Here is a 17,553-nt window from a genome sequence, read left to right as displayed (position 1 = left end):
CAAGAGCCGTATAGGGGGCTTCGCCCCCGCCATTCTTGTTATTGGCAGTGAAAGTTTCTACCTCCGTCGCGCGCAAGGCTTTGAGGGGAGGGTAGGGAGGGAGGGGAGCGTGTTTTTCCGGGTGGCCCGAGCGGCCATGCCCTCCCTGCCGGGCTGCTATATCTCGAAAGCCATCTGCGACGGGTACAGAGTCCGCGCTTCGCTGTGTTAGTTCGCGTTGAGCGAGCGGCTGCACAAAGGTCGATTCGCTCGCTGCTGCTGCCGCGTTTCCTCGCTGGAGCGTTTTGACAGCGAGTTTTCGTGGTCATCCAGTGAGCTGTGTTCATGTTTGCCTGTGCGCGCATGACACCACGCTTGTTAATTTAGTTAGTATGCCTATGTTTACAAGCATAGAGAGAGAGAGATAAAGCAAGGACAGGAAAGGCAGGGAGGTCAACCAGAAGAGTATCCGGTTTGCTACCCTACACTGGGGGTGGGGAAAGGGGAATAGAAAAAGGAGAAAGGGAGAGAGTGAGCACTGAATACGTGTGGGCGGGACACTATGCACAGGGACACTATAAACGGTCTCTTAAACCGGTGTACCTCAAGTATTGCAGTAATGCACGATTCGCTTTTCGTGCCAGTGACGGGTGGGGCCACGGTCCGAGTATCTTTGACTCAGTGAAAGGTCGTAAGTCTAGTCGGTGCAAAGTTTCCCGCAGAGGGAGGCGTCGTGCATCGTAGCGGGGGCAGGTACACAATAGGTGCTCGATGGTCTCCTCGCACCCACAGGAATCGCACATCGGGCTCTCGGCCATTCCCAAACGAAAGGAAAATGAGTTTGTGAACGCTACTCCCAGCCACAAGCGGTACAGCAAGGTTGCTTCACCGCGGGAAAGGCTAGATGGCACTTGTAGCCGTAGCGTGGGGTCCAGTTTATATAATCGGCAGTTGAAGGCACCTGACCTCCAGAGATCTTGCGACTTTTTGCGTGCATGTAGGCGAAGTTCTCTGGCAGCGTCCGACCTCGCCAAAGGTATCGAGCGCGTCTGGGTATCTTCGTGGGCAGACCGGGCAGCCTTGTCTGCTAGGTTGTTGCCGACAATGCCACAGTGAGCAGGAACCCATTATATACGGCCGATAAAACTACTATCCTTACTTCCTATCACTAGCTGTTCACTAATTTGCTATCGCAATCGATGCTTCGCCTTTCGTGCGAAACTGCGACATTTTTAAAAAATGGTAAAATGAACATAAAACATAGAAAATAAAAATAAGCCTTGAAAAAGCCGCCAAACTTACACAAAATCAAAACATTTTTAAAACATTCTACGCGCAATGCAGAAAAAGGAAATGGCACCCATACAATTGCGCCTAACTCACGTTCACGACGTGAAATGTTAGTGTTACTTTTATTTCTTTATTTTTATTTTTGGTGACCCCAATAAAGTCGTTTGCTGCTGCTGCTGCTGGTGTCTATTTGTGTGTTTAGAATATACGCTTCTTTGCAGTGTTATGGTAGCTGGATTGTATGCTAACTGCATTTTTATTAGTTTATTTGCTGTTTTCATTTACATTAATTGGTGATACTGCGCTTACATTATTTACGTTTTTTACATCAGGTGTTTTCAGTCATGGTTGGCATGTATACATTTCATGCATCGCTCCCACGCTCCCCTTACTCATAGTATACCCCATTCGGGCGCTGTAAAGTATTTTTATAGTAATAGCGACCAACTGCTTACTCAACCGACGAAATAGATGATGTAACCGTATTGCCCATTCGGCCGGCTCAAGTACCACATCCTCGTAATATGTTCAGGTACCGGGCATCACGTGCCGCTTCTTCTGCAATAAAAGTTGAGGATTCATCACTGGCTTGTTTCCGCTCAGAAGGAGAAACCGGTCGCCAGTTGGCCTGCATGCGACGCCAAAAATAGTGGGGCAACAGAGGCGCAACCAGTGAAGCACTCGCGCCGCGTACGCTACTCGCCCGCTTCGAGTGCGAGCTGGGCATCCCGCTGGTGACAGCGCCGTTTGTGCGCGCTGAAGAAGGAACGTAGCGGGCGTACAACAACAAAGTGGACCCGTTCAAACTCGGTCAGGCGACGAGCGCCCGCAGCAAACGCGCTACGCCACAGCAAGTTTTGCCCGGAGGAGGAGGCGCGCTTGTGTTGGCTTGTTTCTTCGAGCTTCCCTTTCTCCGCAACCGGGCGGCAGCTGGAGATCAGCAGCCGCGCTCTCTCCCTCGCGCCAGCGGCATGCGACGAGTTTTCCCTCAACGGTCGCTTGACGGAGCGCGCAAAAAGCTGCGAAAGCTACGAGTGCGGCGGCTAGCTCGTTGCCGATCTGCGCGACTTCGTGGTGTCGTCCGTGTGACCGTCGTCAGCGCCTTGTGGGGTTCGTGCCGCGAGACAGCATGTCGCTGCGCGACGCTCGGTCCCAGTACACGCTCGCGGGCTGTGCGGCCGCGCTGGTGGCCGTGGTGTTTGTGACGGTGGCCTTCTGCACGCCCTACTGGCTCATCTCGGACGGCCTGAACCCAGGCATCCGCAAGTTCCGCCGGCTCGGCCTCTGGGAGGTGTGCTTCGACTACTTCTTCGAGCAGTACTACCGCTACGACTACGAGTTCCGAGGGTGCCGCTGGATATTCGACCGGGAGTACCGGATTTTGCGGCCCCTGCTCGAACCCCGTGAGTGCCGATTCCTGACGCGCACTTTGAATGTACGCGCGTTTGCAGCAGCCCAAGCGTTAGGTCCAGGCGCTCGAACACGCTCGTTGTCGCGCTGCCTGTTGCAGAAGGGATTGGACAGCGAAGGGGTGCCACGTGATTTGAGTTCCATGTTTTCGGACGATGTACAGCGGAGCAAGCGGCTGTGTGCGAATGGCAGGCGTTCAATCAGCCTGCCCGATGTACTGTGGTGGTTACTTGGTACGTCGTCCAGATAAAAGTTTAGTCCACCAATGTATAACGGGGAAGTATATCCCCGTGGTTATCTTGATCGTGTTTGTTCGGTGACCGTAGCGTTCGCGCTAAACCGCCTTCACTCTGATTTTTACAGCAATCTTTTATGGAAATCGTGTCGGTCGTTCTCGCAGTCTAGTGCGAATGGTATTGTTCAAATGAATGAAGCGTTCTGGAAAGATGAAACCAGCACGGGCAAGGTGCCAGTGTAGCTTAGAATATCTGTCACTAGCAGCATCTCACGTACCGCTTCCCTTTGTATCTTTTACTTCGAGCGCCAATATATGCAGCCATTAATTTGGTGGCGATATTTGTTGAAAGTCTACCGAAAATAGCGCCTGCGGATAGCAGTGTGCGAATGTGGCGCCACACTTCACACCACGCATCCAATTAGTGGAGGCTCTGTTGCGTATTGTAGCTCCAACGAGAATACAAAACTGCCCCATAAGCGAGTCGCCCTCGCAGATGCACATAACGCAATGCCTTTTGCAATTTAAGTGCGCCTAGAAAGTGTTGGTAAAGTTGGAATTCCGCAGGACCCGCGGCAGCATTGTAACCGCTGTGTAACCGCATTGTAGCGCTGCAACCGCTTCTCAAGCGTTGCACGAAACGATCGTGCTTGTCTGTCACGGAGCACGCTAACTGTGGCAACAACGTTCTGCGAACACATTAAAAATTAAATTTTGGTGTTTCACGTTTCAAAACCACGATGTTATTATGAGGCATGCCGCAGTGGGGGTCTCCGGATTAAATTTCGTAACTTGGTGTTCTTAAACGTGCACCCAATGCAAGGTACACGGGTGTTTTTGCATTTCGCCCGCAATGCGGCCCGGATCCGATCCCGCGACCTTGCGCAGTGAAACGCCAAAGCCACCACGGCGGGTTGCGAACATGTGTTCGCAACCCGCCGCAACCCGCTTAACCTAGCGATCCTAGGTTAAGCACAACGTGTCACGAGTATATTTCATCGCGATTCCATAATTGCTGTTGCGGCGGAGCACAAGATGGTCGCGGGCTGGATTGCTGGCGGCGGCTGCCGCATTCATGTGGGCACTGCGAGAACGCGCGTGCCTTATGTTCAACGACGCTCGAGGTTAAGCGGGATGTCTCCACTGCGGCGACTCCGATTATAATCCAGCACGGTTTAAAGAAGAAGAAAGGTAGGACAAAAAAATAACAACAGGTAACCTGATTGAACGAAAACGCACTCGGGATACGCTATGCCTGCAAACTTTCTGGGCTACGGCACTCGTTGAAAGGATGACTAAGCTCCGGGACACGCGCTTGCTCATATTAACGCGACGATAATAGTTATGTTACCTATATATGTACAGGCCAAATGCTTCGTTGCCACCCCTTAATCCACCTGCAGTGTTGATTTGCCCGAAAATCGTGATGTGTGGAAGCGTTCAGATTGGCGTGAGCAAGCCCAGCGGCTACGATGCGTGCGCCTTTCTGTAGTCTGTCTTTCTTGCTATTCGCCTGCCGCATTCTCAGTCTCGGCACAAAATGCGTTGCGATAAGTTTTGATTATTTAATTTCCAGCTATGGGCTTCCGAATGACCACCAATCGAACGTACATAGTGAGCGTACATAGTACATGTACTGCAGCGCCCGTAGCATTAGGACCCATTCTGATGGGTTTAGTAAATAACCGAAAAGAAAAGAAAAATTGTGAGCACACTGAGGAGCCTGTTTCCTTCGGTGGAATAACTCGAAGCATATGGGCTCCGTGATTGGTGACCACCACCGTCGCTTGATCGTGGTCAGAGACCAAACGCGCTGTACAACCTGTTGCGGCCCCCTGCTTGTACATTTCATTTATTTATTTAGTACCCACTGCAGTCCGAAGACCAAGCAGAAGGGGCAAAAGATCAACATAGTGAACGAAATGGAAGAAGTTATACGACAGAATGTGGTAAGCATTACTACTCAAAGGCAAATATAGACTAACTAACAACACTAAAAATTCGTTGCATACGAAAATTGCACGAATTTGTAAAATTACTTTTATGCGCACAAAGAATGCGGAAACACAAGTTAGTTCGTGAGTTGTCAAATGTAGACAAGAGTATGGGGTTATCAACAATGAAGTTTACATGAAATAGTACGTGTGTTTTTCGAAGTGTGGAAGGCCACATTCTGAAAAAAAGAAAACATTTGAAGGCAGTGCGTTTCATTCGCTAATGGTTCGCGGAGAAAACGAGTGTTGAAAAACTTTGTGCGAAGTATTGGGTCCGGTCGTGATTGTGACGTCTGGCCTGCCGGGAAAAATCGTGAGAAAGTTATTTACCAGGATTCATATTAAACTGCCGAGTGTGGAGCAAGAAAAGAAACTTGAGCCTAGCTCTGCGTTGTTCCAAAAGTGGGATGTTGTTACTAGCCGCCAGTTATGAAGGCGAATCAAGATTGTGATAGACGTTACGGATGAATCTTACTGCTCTTTTTTGTACCATCTTTAGGTTATAAACACCTTTTTAAGTACGGGTCCGAGGCCACGCATGAGTGCTCTAGACGGGGTGCAATAAAAGTATTGTATGCAAGAAGTTTGATCTGGGATGGCGTGTTGTTTAGATTGTGTCTAAGAAATCCCATTTTTCTGGAAACAGATGAACAAACATCGTCAATATGGTTACCCCGTGATAGTCGATTGGTAATCTTGACTTCCAAGTATTTAATATTGTCGACTTCTATCAAGGGATTATTATTTAACGTATATTTAGATGTAAATGGACTAATCTTATTTGGAATTCGCATAAAGACTGATTTTCTAATGTTTAATTTCATCGGCCAGGTGTTACACCAATCAGAGAGAGACTTTATGTTGTTCTGCAAGCACTCGTGGTCCTTTCCACTTTTAATTGGCTTGTAAAGAATGCAGTCATATGCAAAAAGTTTTTATTTTATGGCGGAAGTGTCTATTAATGAGACGGTGTCATTGATGAAGATAAGAAACAAGGCAGGGTTAAGGACTCTACCCTGGGCAACTCCCGAGGTTACAGGCAGAACTTCACAGGTGCAACTTCGACCTGGACAAACTCTTCCGGTTGGTGATATAGGAGCGGATTCAATTAATCAGAATGATGGGTAGACCAATGCTAGAAAGCTTCATGAGTAGTCTACCATGGCAGATGCAGTCGAAGGCTTTTCTAAAATCTAAGAAGATAGCATCTATCAGGCCGCCCTTACCAAATGCTATTGCGAAGTCATGAATAGCGGTGACAAGTTAAGTAGTAGTCGACAGGCCTTTCCTAAAACCTTGCTGGCAGAGAGTCAAAACATTGTTTTCTTCTAGAAAAGACATTATGTAATGCGTAATGATATGCTCTGAAAGTTTGCAGGGAGCGGAAGTTATCGATATATTCCGGTAGTTTTCAACATTCAGGTGACGACCTTTCTTCGGAACAGGAATTACGTGCGCCAGTCATCGGGAAGAATTGAATCATTTAACGAAAGACGACAAAGATGGGTGAAGGTGTATGCTTTAGGTTCAGCATACCGCTACAGAAATGCGTTGGGTATACCGTCTGGAGCGACATAAGATTTTGTCTTAAGATTCAGCAACAAAGAAAAGATACCTTCAACAGTTATGAAATCAACAGGTATGATAGGAAGAGAATTATTATTCCTGTCAGAATTATGTTCCTGACTGAAACTGAGTGGAAATGGTTCTTGAACTGGTTTCCTATTTTGTTTGCATCATTGACACTGTGGCCTTCCACTTATATCTCGGTCAGTTTTTTGTGCGTGTCGCTCAAGTACCGTCAGAATCTATCAGGGTTATTCTTCAAATAATAAATATAATTTGAATATAATAAATTTATTTTATAAAGTGCGTTCTCGAAAGCCATTTTCGAAGCAACTTAATCTTAACTTCCAAGTCACTCATATTTCGCCAACTGCTGCCACGCCGCTAAATATGTCGCCGGTCACTGAACAGAACAATCTGTCGTTAACTAAACTAATAAAGTCGCTAAGTCAATCAGCAATTCGCCTAAATGGCAGCACTGCCTGAAAGGGCAAGTATACGTTTTATTTTTCCTTCGTTTTTCCGCATTCGTGTCGTTCTTGTATGCCTTTAAAACAAAGACACACTCCGAGTCAGACGAGACCAGCGATTTCCTTATTCAGCACCACGAGCAACTAGAGAGAGAGGGGGGGAGTGGGAGCTCGCAACCGAGGTGCAAGAAAACCGCCGAGAAAGCGCCTGTGCGACCGCCGACGCGAATTTTTGCACGAAGTGGGCGTTCTCAGAGGCTGTCGAGTCTATTGCCTGAGGATAGCAGAGATTCGGTCTCGTAGCATAGTGCAAGGCAGAGCGAAAACAAAACAGCGACGGAACACGACACCATATTTTCCCTACTTCAACAAATTATTCTATTTAGGTGTGGAGGAATGTCTCATTTTTCGAATACAAGTCATATACGAATGGTAAGTATCGAGTATGGAATCTCATATTTAATGGTCGCAGACGTACATACGTAGATACAGCAGGGATATTTATTTCCGCTTGATTAGGTACCACGTATGTAATTATAGTAGTACTGATAGCTGTCAGGGACAAATAATCATTTTTAAGCACAAGATTACTAATTAACATTAACAATTGCGCAACTGGCTTCTCAACATATTTAGAGCCTCGTTGCAAACAGACTTTCCAAGAATAAGTGGCGGTGGTATGAACTGAACCTTTACAAAAACACTGTATTTGCTTGTAGAAAAAAAATGAGGTTGCGGAAAACAAGAGGCTGCTGCCGTAAATAAATATAGAAGGGTCCGTTGCAAAGAAAACATCACTTGTCCTAGCGGCAAAAAAAAAAAAAAGATAGGTTTACGTGACTAGTAGGCTGCCAGAAATCTTAAATGACAGACTACCAGCAAAACTCACAGCTTACCATGCAGACTTGCGCTGCAGAACCGAAAACAAGATTTGCATTATCTATTTTGTTTTTTGCGTCTATTCGAAGAAAAACATGGTTGTTTCATTTCTGATAATATGCGACACTTCGTATAGCAGGTGGCGAACAATATCAAGACTTTAACAGGAGTCGGTTCTTGCGACATATTTGGTTATATAGTTTCGAATATTCAAAAATGCCGAATAGATGTTTTTCGAATGCGAACACGAATAGTTAATGTTTAATATGAGATTCGTATTCAAAACTTGGAATATTCGCCCACGCGTAGTCTTATTCCAAACAGGGCGCACGTGTACTTAGATGGCGCTCACTATCCCATATATGGGATGAGCACGCTGATCTGCATTTAAAAACGACAACTCTTTTTTACTACTGTATAGTAATCTGGGTGAGGTTGCAAGAACGGCACAGCAAAACTTCACTGTATGATGCAGACAAGGTGTAGCGTACCAAATTTCTCTTCTCTGTGGCAAGTGTAATTTAGGGCAAATATCACTCTGTCTCGATAGCCTCGGGAGAACATAATAGCACTGTTAAAAGTCGTCGGAAGGAGAGATTTACTTTGCATTGCACTATATACGTTTGGTAGTCGACCGCCTCTTCAGAAAAGCTCCGTTCTGTCAAAAAAAAAAAGTCAGTCTTGATATGTCGATGAATAAAGATTAATACACTGGTTACTCACTGCGTGACAGTCCCTTCCCTATATTTATCGAAAAAAGGAAAGGTACCGTCTTTTAATGTGTATTACGTGCGCATGGCAACTATGCTTTTGAGAGTCGTGTATGTGTGTGTGTGTGTGTGTGTGTGTGTGTGTGTGTGTGTGTGTGTGTGTGTGTGTGTGTGTGTGTGTGTGTGTGTGTGTGTGTGTGTGTGTGTGTGTGTGTGTGTGTGTGTGTGTGTGTGCGTGTGTGTGTGTGTGTGTACATACACTTGCATTGCGACCCGTTTCGAGTAAAACTATTTGTTGAAATTGGCGCATGTGTCGTATCCTTCCCCTGTCCACATCTGATCTATGTTGTAACATCAAGTCCAAATGTACCATCTTTAATGTAGTGGAGGGGTCACTTGTCCTGTCGTTTTTCTTGCCTTTGTCACCCTCCCCCCCCCCCCCCCCCCCGCTTTCTTTTTCGTCGGGCTCGTTTTTTCCGCTTTATTGGCGTAATGGAGATCGCGGGTAGTCGCCTTCCTGCTGCAGAGCACATAAAATACCCTCCTGCTGCTGCTGCCGCCGCCGCTGCCGACGACGACGAGGTCGACGTCAGTGTGGCATAGATGCCGAGACAGCGAGAGGAGCATCCTGCTTGACGGAACCGGGCATTGGTGCCACGCGTATATGCACGCGATTCTCCTCGTCCTCAGCCACGCCCACGTGCTTGCCTCACTCCCTGCTCTCACCGGGCTCTCGCCAGCCGCTTCGATGACGAACTTGTTACGAGTGGCCCGAAATGCGCTCGTCCGAATTATTTTGGCCGAACGTAGGCTCGTTGTAGAATAGAGGCTCTCTCCGCCCTTTACGTTCGGCCTCGTCGTCTCGTGCCAGGGCGTCTGCGCGAAGACCCGTTCCCGCGGTGGCGCACGTGATCGAGGTCTTCGACCGCGTCGCTCTGTCTCCCGCGGCGGACTCCGCCGTTTGTTCGGGGCAGCCGCGGCGCGACGCCTTCCGCGCCCCCCTTGCGGCGGCGACCTGGTTTCGAGGGGCCGCGCCAGACACCGCGGCGCGTTATTTGTACCGGACGCGCGGGCCGGTGGGCGCCGTGGCACACGTCGCTGTCACCAGCACTGCTCTGCCGCTTCGACGGCGCAGTGACGCTCCGCCGTGCACCGAGGATTTCCTGGTCTCGCGTCACAGGACGAGCCGAACGTGCTCGTCGCAGCCGCGAAGACGAAAGGCGATTCCTCTGTCGATTCCGCAGGTGGTGCCTACGGAATGCTGCTCGACAAGGATCCAAAGAAAATAGGTGGCCGAAACACAAGGATATCTGTAGCCCAAAAGCGAGGGCACGGAATGGAGGAAGAGGCCAAGAAAAGTTGTCATCCAAGTACGGCGTAAATTAAACAGTAAATGTACAACCAGCAGTCATAAAAAAGAAAGTGAAAAAAAAATGGCGATGGTAAATTGGATGCATTGGATCGAGATAAAAAGGCCGTGTAGATTAAAAAATGCGGCAAGAAAGAAATTGCGAAGGAAAATATGAACGATAACCCAAAGGACAGTGCCACTTGAAGCCCGAGCTGGCTGCCCGAGGACAAAAAGCGTAGCGGAGTAAGTATTCGGCACAGGACGAGGCACGTGCCTGCTGCAGCAAAAGTGCGCAAAAGACTCGGCGCGCATCGTAATGGAGCACCAAAATATCCACCGGGAAAGACCCGTAGGAAACATTCACCTCCCATAAGCCCCGGGATTCAAAGCAGAGCAAAAGCATTAAGTGGTCAACAGTCGAGATAAACAAAATACGTTTACAGTAGTGAAGAAAAGAATACTTGTTGGCCACGTGCATAGCGAAGGCTCCACACCTGTACGCACCCGGCCGGTGTTTTCGAGGAGCCGAAAGGCCCGCGCGGTGTCGGACGTCCCGGTGCGCGCCAGGTTAAGCGCGCGGCGGAGAACGCGGTCTCGTGCGCAGCCATTCCGCCGACGGTCGTGATAGGCCCACGCGGACAGAGTGTTTTGCTGGCTAGAGACGCCGCCGAGGTTTAGAGTGACCTCGCAGTAAAGACCACGCGTCGCGTCGGCGGATCCACTCCCGGGCAACAACCACTTGGATATTGTTTTGAGTGCCGTGAAAAGCCCGCGTGGTGTCGGGTGACGACTTCAGGGTGTCTACCAACCGGGAAAACCGGGAATTCTCAAGGATTTTGCATAGTCTGGAAATACTCGGGGAAACTCGGGGAACTTGTGCTTCTATCGGGGAAAATTAGCTGTAATTTTATTGAAAGCGAACGAAAGTCGCGCTAATGCTGGCTCGAGTAACAGAGAGGAATCGTAACGAATCGTCTTTGACGCCCTGTCGTCGGCTGGATGCTTCAAGTGGTCCGTGGGGCGGACCCGCGGCGGAAGGAACACGAGAACAGAAAGCACCGACGCATTGAGGAATGAACGGGAAAGGAAGCGTGCCGCCGAGATGCAGGCATCAAACTTCGCCCGATCTGAAATGAACGCTTTATAGCAGCGAAACGCAACACTGAGGCTTTGTGCGCGGGCTGATAGTACGTCAGGACAGCTGACGTTGACTTTCCAGCTGCTGAGAGAGAATCTCACTTGTGCCAAAGTTGAGGCCTCATACCAATGAGCTTGCTATCAATTGGTAGAAATAGCTCATATCCGAAAATATTTGCTTCTGTATGCATTCTTATTATTCGTATTTGAAAATGTTCCACTTGATTCGGAATTGGCTTTACCATTTTTTCCGAATATATATTATTCGCTGTGCATTTTATTAACGCCTCCCTTGTGTTTTTTTTTTTTCTTGAATAAAATAAACACTAATCATCATTATTCAAACTATATCAAGACATTTTTAATTTTTAACACGCTTACTAGACTGACACCATCGGGCAACGTGGGATCAGCCCGTGTTGATGCAAATCAAACTTCTGCGCTACGCAGCGAATTTTGCGCAGGCACTCAGAGAAAACCTGAGAAACTCGGGGACTTCGAAAATGTCAGCTTAGTAGACACTCGCAGTGCGTGCCGTAGAGGCGCGGTACGCATTCAGAGAACGCCGTCTTGCAAACACCGAGTTCGGATGCCGCCGACGGTCATAATTTATCCACGTGGACAAACCTCGAGCGGTGCTGCAGTACACGGCGCTGGGGTTCCGGCTTCCGAGTCGTTTGCGGACGAGAGACGCTGTCGAGGTTTCAGATAGCCTAGCAATAAATTGTGCGCGCCTGGCGTGTTTTGCCGAGGCCGTCGCTGACTACGTAGAAATAGGAGAGGGGAACGGCGTTGCAGGAAGAAGGAAAACAATTTTGTTTTCCAAAACGTTTACCCTTAAGAGTAAGCCCATACCTTTGGGTTGTGGCTTAACGAACTGTTATCGCTCATTCGCAATTTAATCTCTGGGATGGGCCAACGTCCCTCGCCCTTTTTTTGTCTGTTTGAGCTGTATTAATCCAGACGATATCCTCGCCGTCAGTGTAGGCTGTAATCACTAAACTGGTACATCAGTAAGACTCCGTACGATGCAACGCTAGTCTGGGCAGTAACCACTTGGTAGTTCAACAGCGAGACTCGGTTAGTATACAATGTGAGGACAGTTGTCCTAGGCTCTAGCTTAGGAAAAAGTATAAGAGTAAGGCGCTATTGCTTGTGTGGTTTTCATCAGTGTTCTTCTGCAAACTGCATTTGACTGCGTAAATATTTTCGTTGCAATATATCTTGTACTTTTGTTACCTTCAACCTGCGTCCTGCTACATCAACGCCGATTACCACCTCGAAGAGATTTCATCAACTTCAACGAGAAAGACCTCTGGGCACACCTCACGTACGCGCAGTGCTCGTGCTGCATGGCTTGCAGCGGCAGCGCCTTCGCTGTCGCTGCTCACGTTGTTGCCGCACAAGCTCTGTTGGTAGGCAACGAGAACGGGGCACAGCTGTCTTTGAGCACAGGCGACACCTTCTCATCACGTTCTTTAGAATATTAATCGCTGCTGAGGCAAAAGATTATCGTGCATGAAGTAACGAAGGCGTTCCTGACAAAACCATAATCCATTCATTCGACAACATGCGCCACAATGAGAGCAGGCAGAAATTCTACACACTTAATCAACAGACTAGACACTCTAAAATCAAAAGACGAAACTCAGAATTGGCCTGTACAGTCTGCACTGGAGGGACTAGGGGAGCGACGCTGCAGCGAAGGAGGGTTCACACGGCGAGGCTTCACGTGCTCCAAGAAGACGCGCCGTAGCGCCCAGGCGAACGTCAGGACTGCAAGGATCTGGCTGCGACGAGTGCGCAGGCACCCAGACCACTTCCACATGGCGGGGCGGGTTTGCGGAGGGTGAGCTGAGAATGCGGAAGGCGGTCTCGTGGACTCGTCCTCGTGCAAAATTTAGGAGTGCGGTTTTTGAGTCGGTAAGGACGTACCGAGCGTCAGTGTGTGTGAGGGCAAGCGCGATCGCCGCTTCTTCCGAGGATTCCGGGGTGGATGCACCAGGAAGGTGGAGAGTTGCGATGGCTGGGAGTGTATTGCCAACGGCTACAGCTGCCGCGTCTTCGCCCGTGCAGGCCGCGGCCCACCCTTACTGCGTCAGCTTCGAAACCGTAGTGTTTGTGTAGAGCTTTTGCACGGGCTTTGCGGCGAGCCGAATGATAGGTGGCGTGGCTGTTCCGAGGGAGGGGTTTTACTATGAGCTGAGCGTGTATGGCGCGGGGAACTGATAGGAGTGTGGGGTCGGCTGCTGGTATGCGAATTCGGAGAGCGTCTAGTATGTAACGTCCTGTGATAGATTGAGCTAAACGAGTGTATTGTGCTTGTCTGTGGGCCTTTATGAGTTCGTGTGTGGTGTTGTGGAGCCCAAGCTGGAGAAGTTTGGTGGTTTGCGTGTTAGGGGGGAAGTGTAGGGCCACCTTGTAGGCCTTACGAAGCATAGCATCTAGGGTGGCGATTTCTTCTTGTCGAAGTCGAAGATATGGGATTGTGTAGAGGAAACGGCTAAGTATGAAGGTGTGAATGAGACGACACAAATCGCGCTCCTTCATGCCATAGTGTTTGCCGGAAACTCTGCAGATGAGGTGCGACAGCGCTTCCGTCACCCGCTTGAGTTTCCGCATAGTGAAAGTGTTCCGGCCGTTGCTCTCGATGTGAAGGCCCAGGATCCGGAGTGTGTCGACCTCCGTGATTGGGTGTCCGGCCAGAGTAACGGTGATGGGGCGGTGGGAAGAGTACGGGGTGAGGGACGCATGAGAAGTATCTGAGACTTTTCCGGGGAACAGGAGACCAATGCTTTGTGAGTGCTGTTGTGTGATGTTTGCGGCGATTGTAAAGTTTCCTCTATGTCACCATCACTACCATGAGTGGTCGACAGAGTGATGTCGTCTGCATAGAGGGTGTGGTGAAGGTGAGGAATATTGTGAAGAGCGTGGGCTAAGGGAATGAGTGTGGAATTGAAGAGAAAGGGGGAAAGGACAGAACCTTGCGGAGTGCCCACTCCGCTGAGCCCATATGAACCTCGGCCGTGCGTCCCGAGAGGAACGCTTGTATGTAGGCGTACATGCGGGTGCCTACATTGAGGGGGGAGAGAACCGCCATGATCGCTTGGTGTTCTACGCGATCAAAGGCCTTGGACAAGTCCAGGGCCAAGACGGCTGTAGTATGAGCGGGTATGAGAGGGTCAAAGATGTCGTGCGTCAATTGAAGCATGGCATCTTGGGCGGAGAGACCTGGGTGGAAGCCCAGCATGCTGTGCGGATATAGGTTGTGGTCGTGCATATACTGATTGAGTCTGTTTAAAGCAACGTGCTCGAGCAGTTTCCCGAGACATGATGTGAGTGACATGGGGCGGAGGTTTGATATGGTGGGGGGTTTGTTCTGTTTCGCGATGAAGATAATTTTGGCATGGCGCTAGGACTGTGGCAGGGTGCCCTCTCTCCAGAATTGATTAAGATATTCTGTAACCTGTGTGATAGATTGATCATCCAGGTTACGGATCATAGTTTGTTATTCTGTCCTTTCCCGATGCAGAGCTTGTGCGGATGTTTTGGAGGGCCAAGCGGACCTCTTGCTCCGAAATATCGGTGTCAAGGGCCTCATTCGCGGCTCCTGTGTAGGGTGATAGAGGGGGGGGACGTGCCTGGTGCCGTCTGTTCTGTCCGGAGTTGGTCCAGAAGGGTGTCTGGGGAGAGCGGGGAGTTGTGAATGAGGCGTGTAATGTGATGTTGTGATGCTGTGCGTGAGTGTGTGGGGTCAACAAGATGCCGTACGAGTTGCCATGTGTTCTTGGTAGAGAGGTTGCCATTTATACTGTTGCACACCTGACCCCAGTTGGAACGGCACAGCTCCTCGGCGTGTGCAGCGATTTGTGTCTGTAGCGTGGCCAGTCTTCGTTTCAACTATTTATTATGTTTTTGGCTTTTCCATCTCTCTAAGGATGGTGTGGTGTGCCTCCCAGAGGTGGGCTAGGCGCGTGTCCAGTGTTGCGGTGTCAGGTGACGTGGTACTGTGTTGTGTGTGTGCGGTTATGTCGTTTAGGAGAGATGCGACCCAGTCATCAATGTCTTGTATCGGGGTGTCTGGGTGTTCTCGTCGTGCGGACCGGATTGCGTCCAATTTAATAAGATTGTGGGTGAGGAGTCGACGGCTGTGTTGTGTGTGAGGTATTTGGATGGGGATAATGTAATGGTCGCTTCCGAGTGTGTGTTGCGTACCTGACCACGAGATACCTTTGAGGCAACGGCTAAGTGTAAGGTCCGGACTAGTATCCATGGTTACACTGTTGCCGATTCGGGTTGGTGCGGCAGTGGACGAGTCTGGAAGAGAGCTGCTTTGGTCGTGGACCGGCTGTCGGGGGAAAGATGCGCGGCGTCTGCAGTGTTTGAAAATGCTCCATTTCACCCTTGGCCTGCCGGCGCTCTTTACGGAAAGATGTCTGGTGGCATTTGAAGTTTACAATAGGGTCGTGATTTCCCCCTCGGCCAGCAGCTCGTCTTACTCGGATTGGTAGGCGGTGTCGATCGTAATCATTCGCCTATTCATGCTGTCATAATGGAATGAGCGCAGAAGTCGGAAGCTGCGGCATTTGACCCCCGAGCAGCGAAAGAAATGTGTTTGCGTGTGTGTACACTTGAGCTAACGTTACCAGTTCCTTTCTTTCGGTAACATGGTTTGTAGCTTTTCTTATACTTAATCGTGTAATTTCACACAGGCCCGCCGTTCACCCTTCCCTTCGTTTAAACGACAGAGACGAGAAGTAGATACAAGCTTCCGCTTCATTGAAGCTGCACTGGCGAAGTAGACAGTTCGTGACATCAAGCGAGTAGACCTCATACGAGCAGGGAGCATACAGCGAAGGGAAACGCGAAAGCTTGCGTCTATATCTGCCGTACGGTTAGACAAGTATTCCTCGCCACACATTGCGTATGGACTTCGAACTCGGACCACCTTGCGGTGACCTCCGCTTTAATACCCCAACACTTGTGGTGTTGTCTGACAATCTTTTGTTCTCATTGGTCTCTTCTGACACGCCTTTTGTCAGGTCTCTCGTTACTTCACTGCTTCAGTGCGATTACTGTGAGTGAGACAACGCTTGCGGCGGTACGTGCACCTACCCAATGCAACGCAAGAAGGTTTGTAAAAGTACGCGCGTTGCTATCGAGCCTTGCAACACCTTCGTCATCGAACGAAACGTCTTGACTCAGGCCTTTAGGTGTCCATGCTTTCCTCGAACAGGAGACGCTGCAGTTTCGGCCGCTCGCGTTATTCGCATTAGGAGCGCTGCCAGTCGCGGCGTTCTCGTCTATTGCCCGCTGCGCGGTTTCTTTCCGGCGTCTTTTTATAAAGTTGCACTGTCTCTAGGGGAAACAAATGTTTATGCGTCCAATATCTGTTCAATCGTAAACTGAACTTAGCGGGTTCTTTTTAGCCCTTTTTGGTGGACCAGAAGACAGAGAGAGAAAAGGAAGAAGACGCCGCTATGACACGTAGATGAAATTAAGCTGCATGTCATAGCCCACGTCGGAAACCTGAGGAGCGTGCAGGAAGGCGGCGCCAGCTCGCCGCTCCCTTGGCAGCCACGCCGTTCATGTCGAGAGACGCCGGCACGTTCCCTCTGGTCGCCGCGTCGTCGTCTTCGGTGCCGCCGTCATCATGCAGGCTTCTGCTGCTTCGGAAAACGAAGACACGCCTGTCCGTCCTTCCCACGCCGCTGCTCCGCAGTGCGTGCGTAAGGTGCGAGGTTCTTTCTCCAAGCGACGGCCGCCATTTCCCGTTTCCTTCTGTGGCAGCACGGAGGAATGAAACGAAACTTGGAGACAGCATTACGTCATGTAGCCTCGCTTCGCAAGAGAACTGTCCGCGAAGCCCTTCCCTTTCGCTTTATCTCCTACAAAAGAATCAGCCCACCACGTGACCTTGCGCTCAGCGGACTCGGCCCAGTGCGCTTGGTTCCCCGTAGTGTGTTTTATGCACGCGGATTTCTTCCGAGTGCTGCGTGAACCACCCTGTGCACACGTTCCCCCGCTACATGCTTGTGCAGCCTTGGTCGTTTATTGCAACGCACACATTTATCTTCTTCGCCGCAACTTGCGAGTGCGGCAGCAGCACGTTGCGGCCGCATTTCGTTGTCGTTTCCAAAGAGCGCGCGCTGAGCGCCGCTGTCCACTGGAAGACTCGCCGCGATCGCGTTCGGGATAGGCTTTTCAGGGCTTCAATTTTATTGCGCGATACTCGCTGCTATTTCTTTCTTTAGTCCATATTCATTACTTATTGTTTATTTATTTCACATGAAAATGCACATACGCACACACAGAGGGAGGGAAATAGGGAAGGAGCAGGCTGGCAGCTGCCACCGAGTGGGGCACAAAGCCTGCCTACAATTTAGGAAGGAGGGCACAGAAACGGAAGTTGAAGATGAGAAGGAAAGTGAAGAAGAAAGAAACAGCAAGATTGCAGGCCACCAAGACGAAAGTAAAGCAAGGCATAAAGTGAGCAGGTAGCAACAGAACATACTCGCAAGAACAGAAAAAA

At 49.7% G+C, this 17,553-nt stretch overlaps 2 protein-coding genes across 2 annotated transcripts in view; one reads left to right on the top strand and one right to left on the bottom strand.

The window, feature by feature from the left end:
* The window catches only part of LOC126538330 (uncharacterized), a 680,380-nt gene that overhangs the window by 293,573 nt on the left and 369,254 nt on the right, over positions 1–17,553 (bottom strand). The window lies entirely within an intron of this gene.
* Positions 2,208–17,553, top strand: part of LOC126538494 (uncharacterized) — a 73,810-nt gene continuing 58,464 nt past the window's right edge. The window contains exon 1 of the mRNA XM_050185337.3: positions 2,208–2,672. Within this exon, the coding sequence (XP_050041294.1) occupies positions 2,399–2,672 (274 nt within the window). The 5' untranslated portion in view covers positions 2,208–2,398. The remainder of the gene's footprint in view (positions 2,673–17,553) is intronic.

This window comes from Dermacentor andersoni, chromosome 4 (assembly GCF_023375885.2).
Source record: "Dermacentor andersoni chromosome 4, qqDerAnde1_hic_scaffold, whole genome shotgun sequence".
NCBI classification, from domain to species: domain Eukaryota; kingdom Metazoa; phylum Arthropoda; class Arachnida; order Ixodida; family Ixodidae; genus Dermacentor; species Dermacentor andersoni.
The sequence above is the reverse complement of the archived record's forward strand: the minus strand, read 5'-3'. Positions and strand labels throughout refer to the sequence as shown.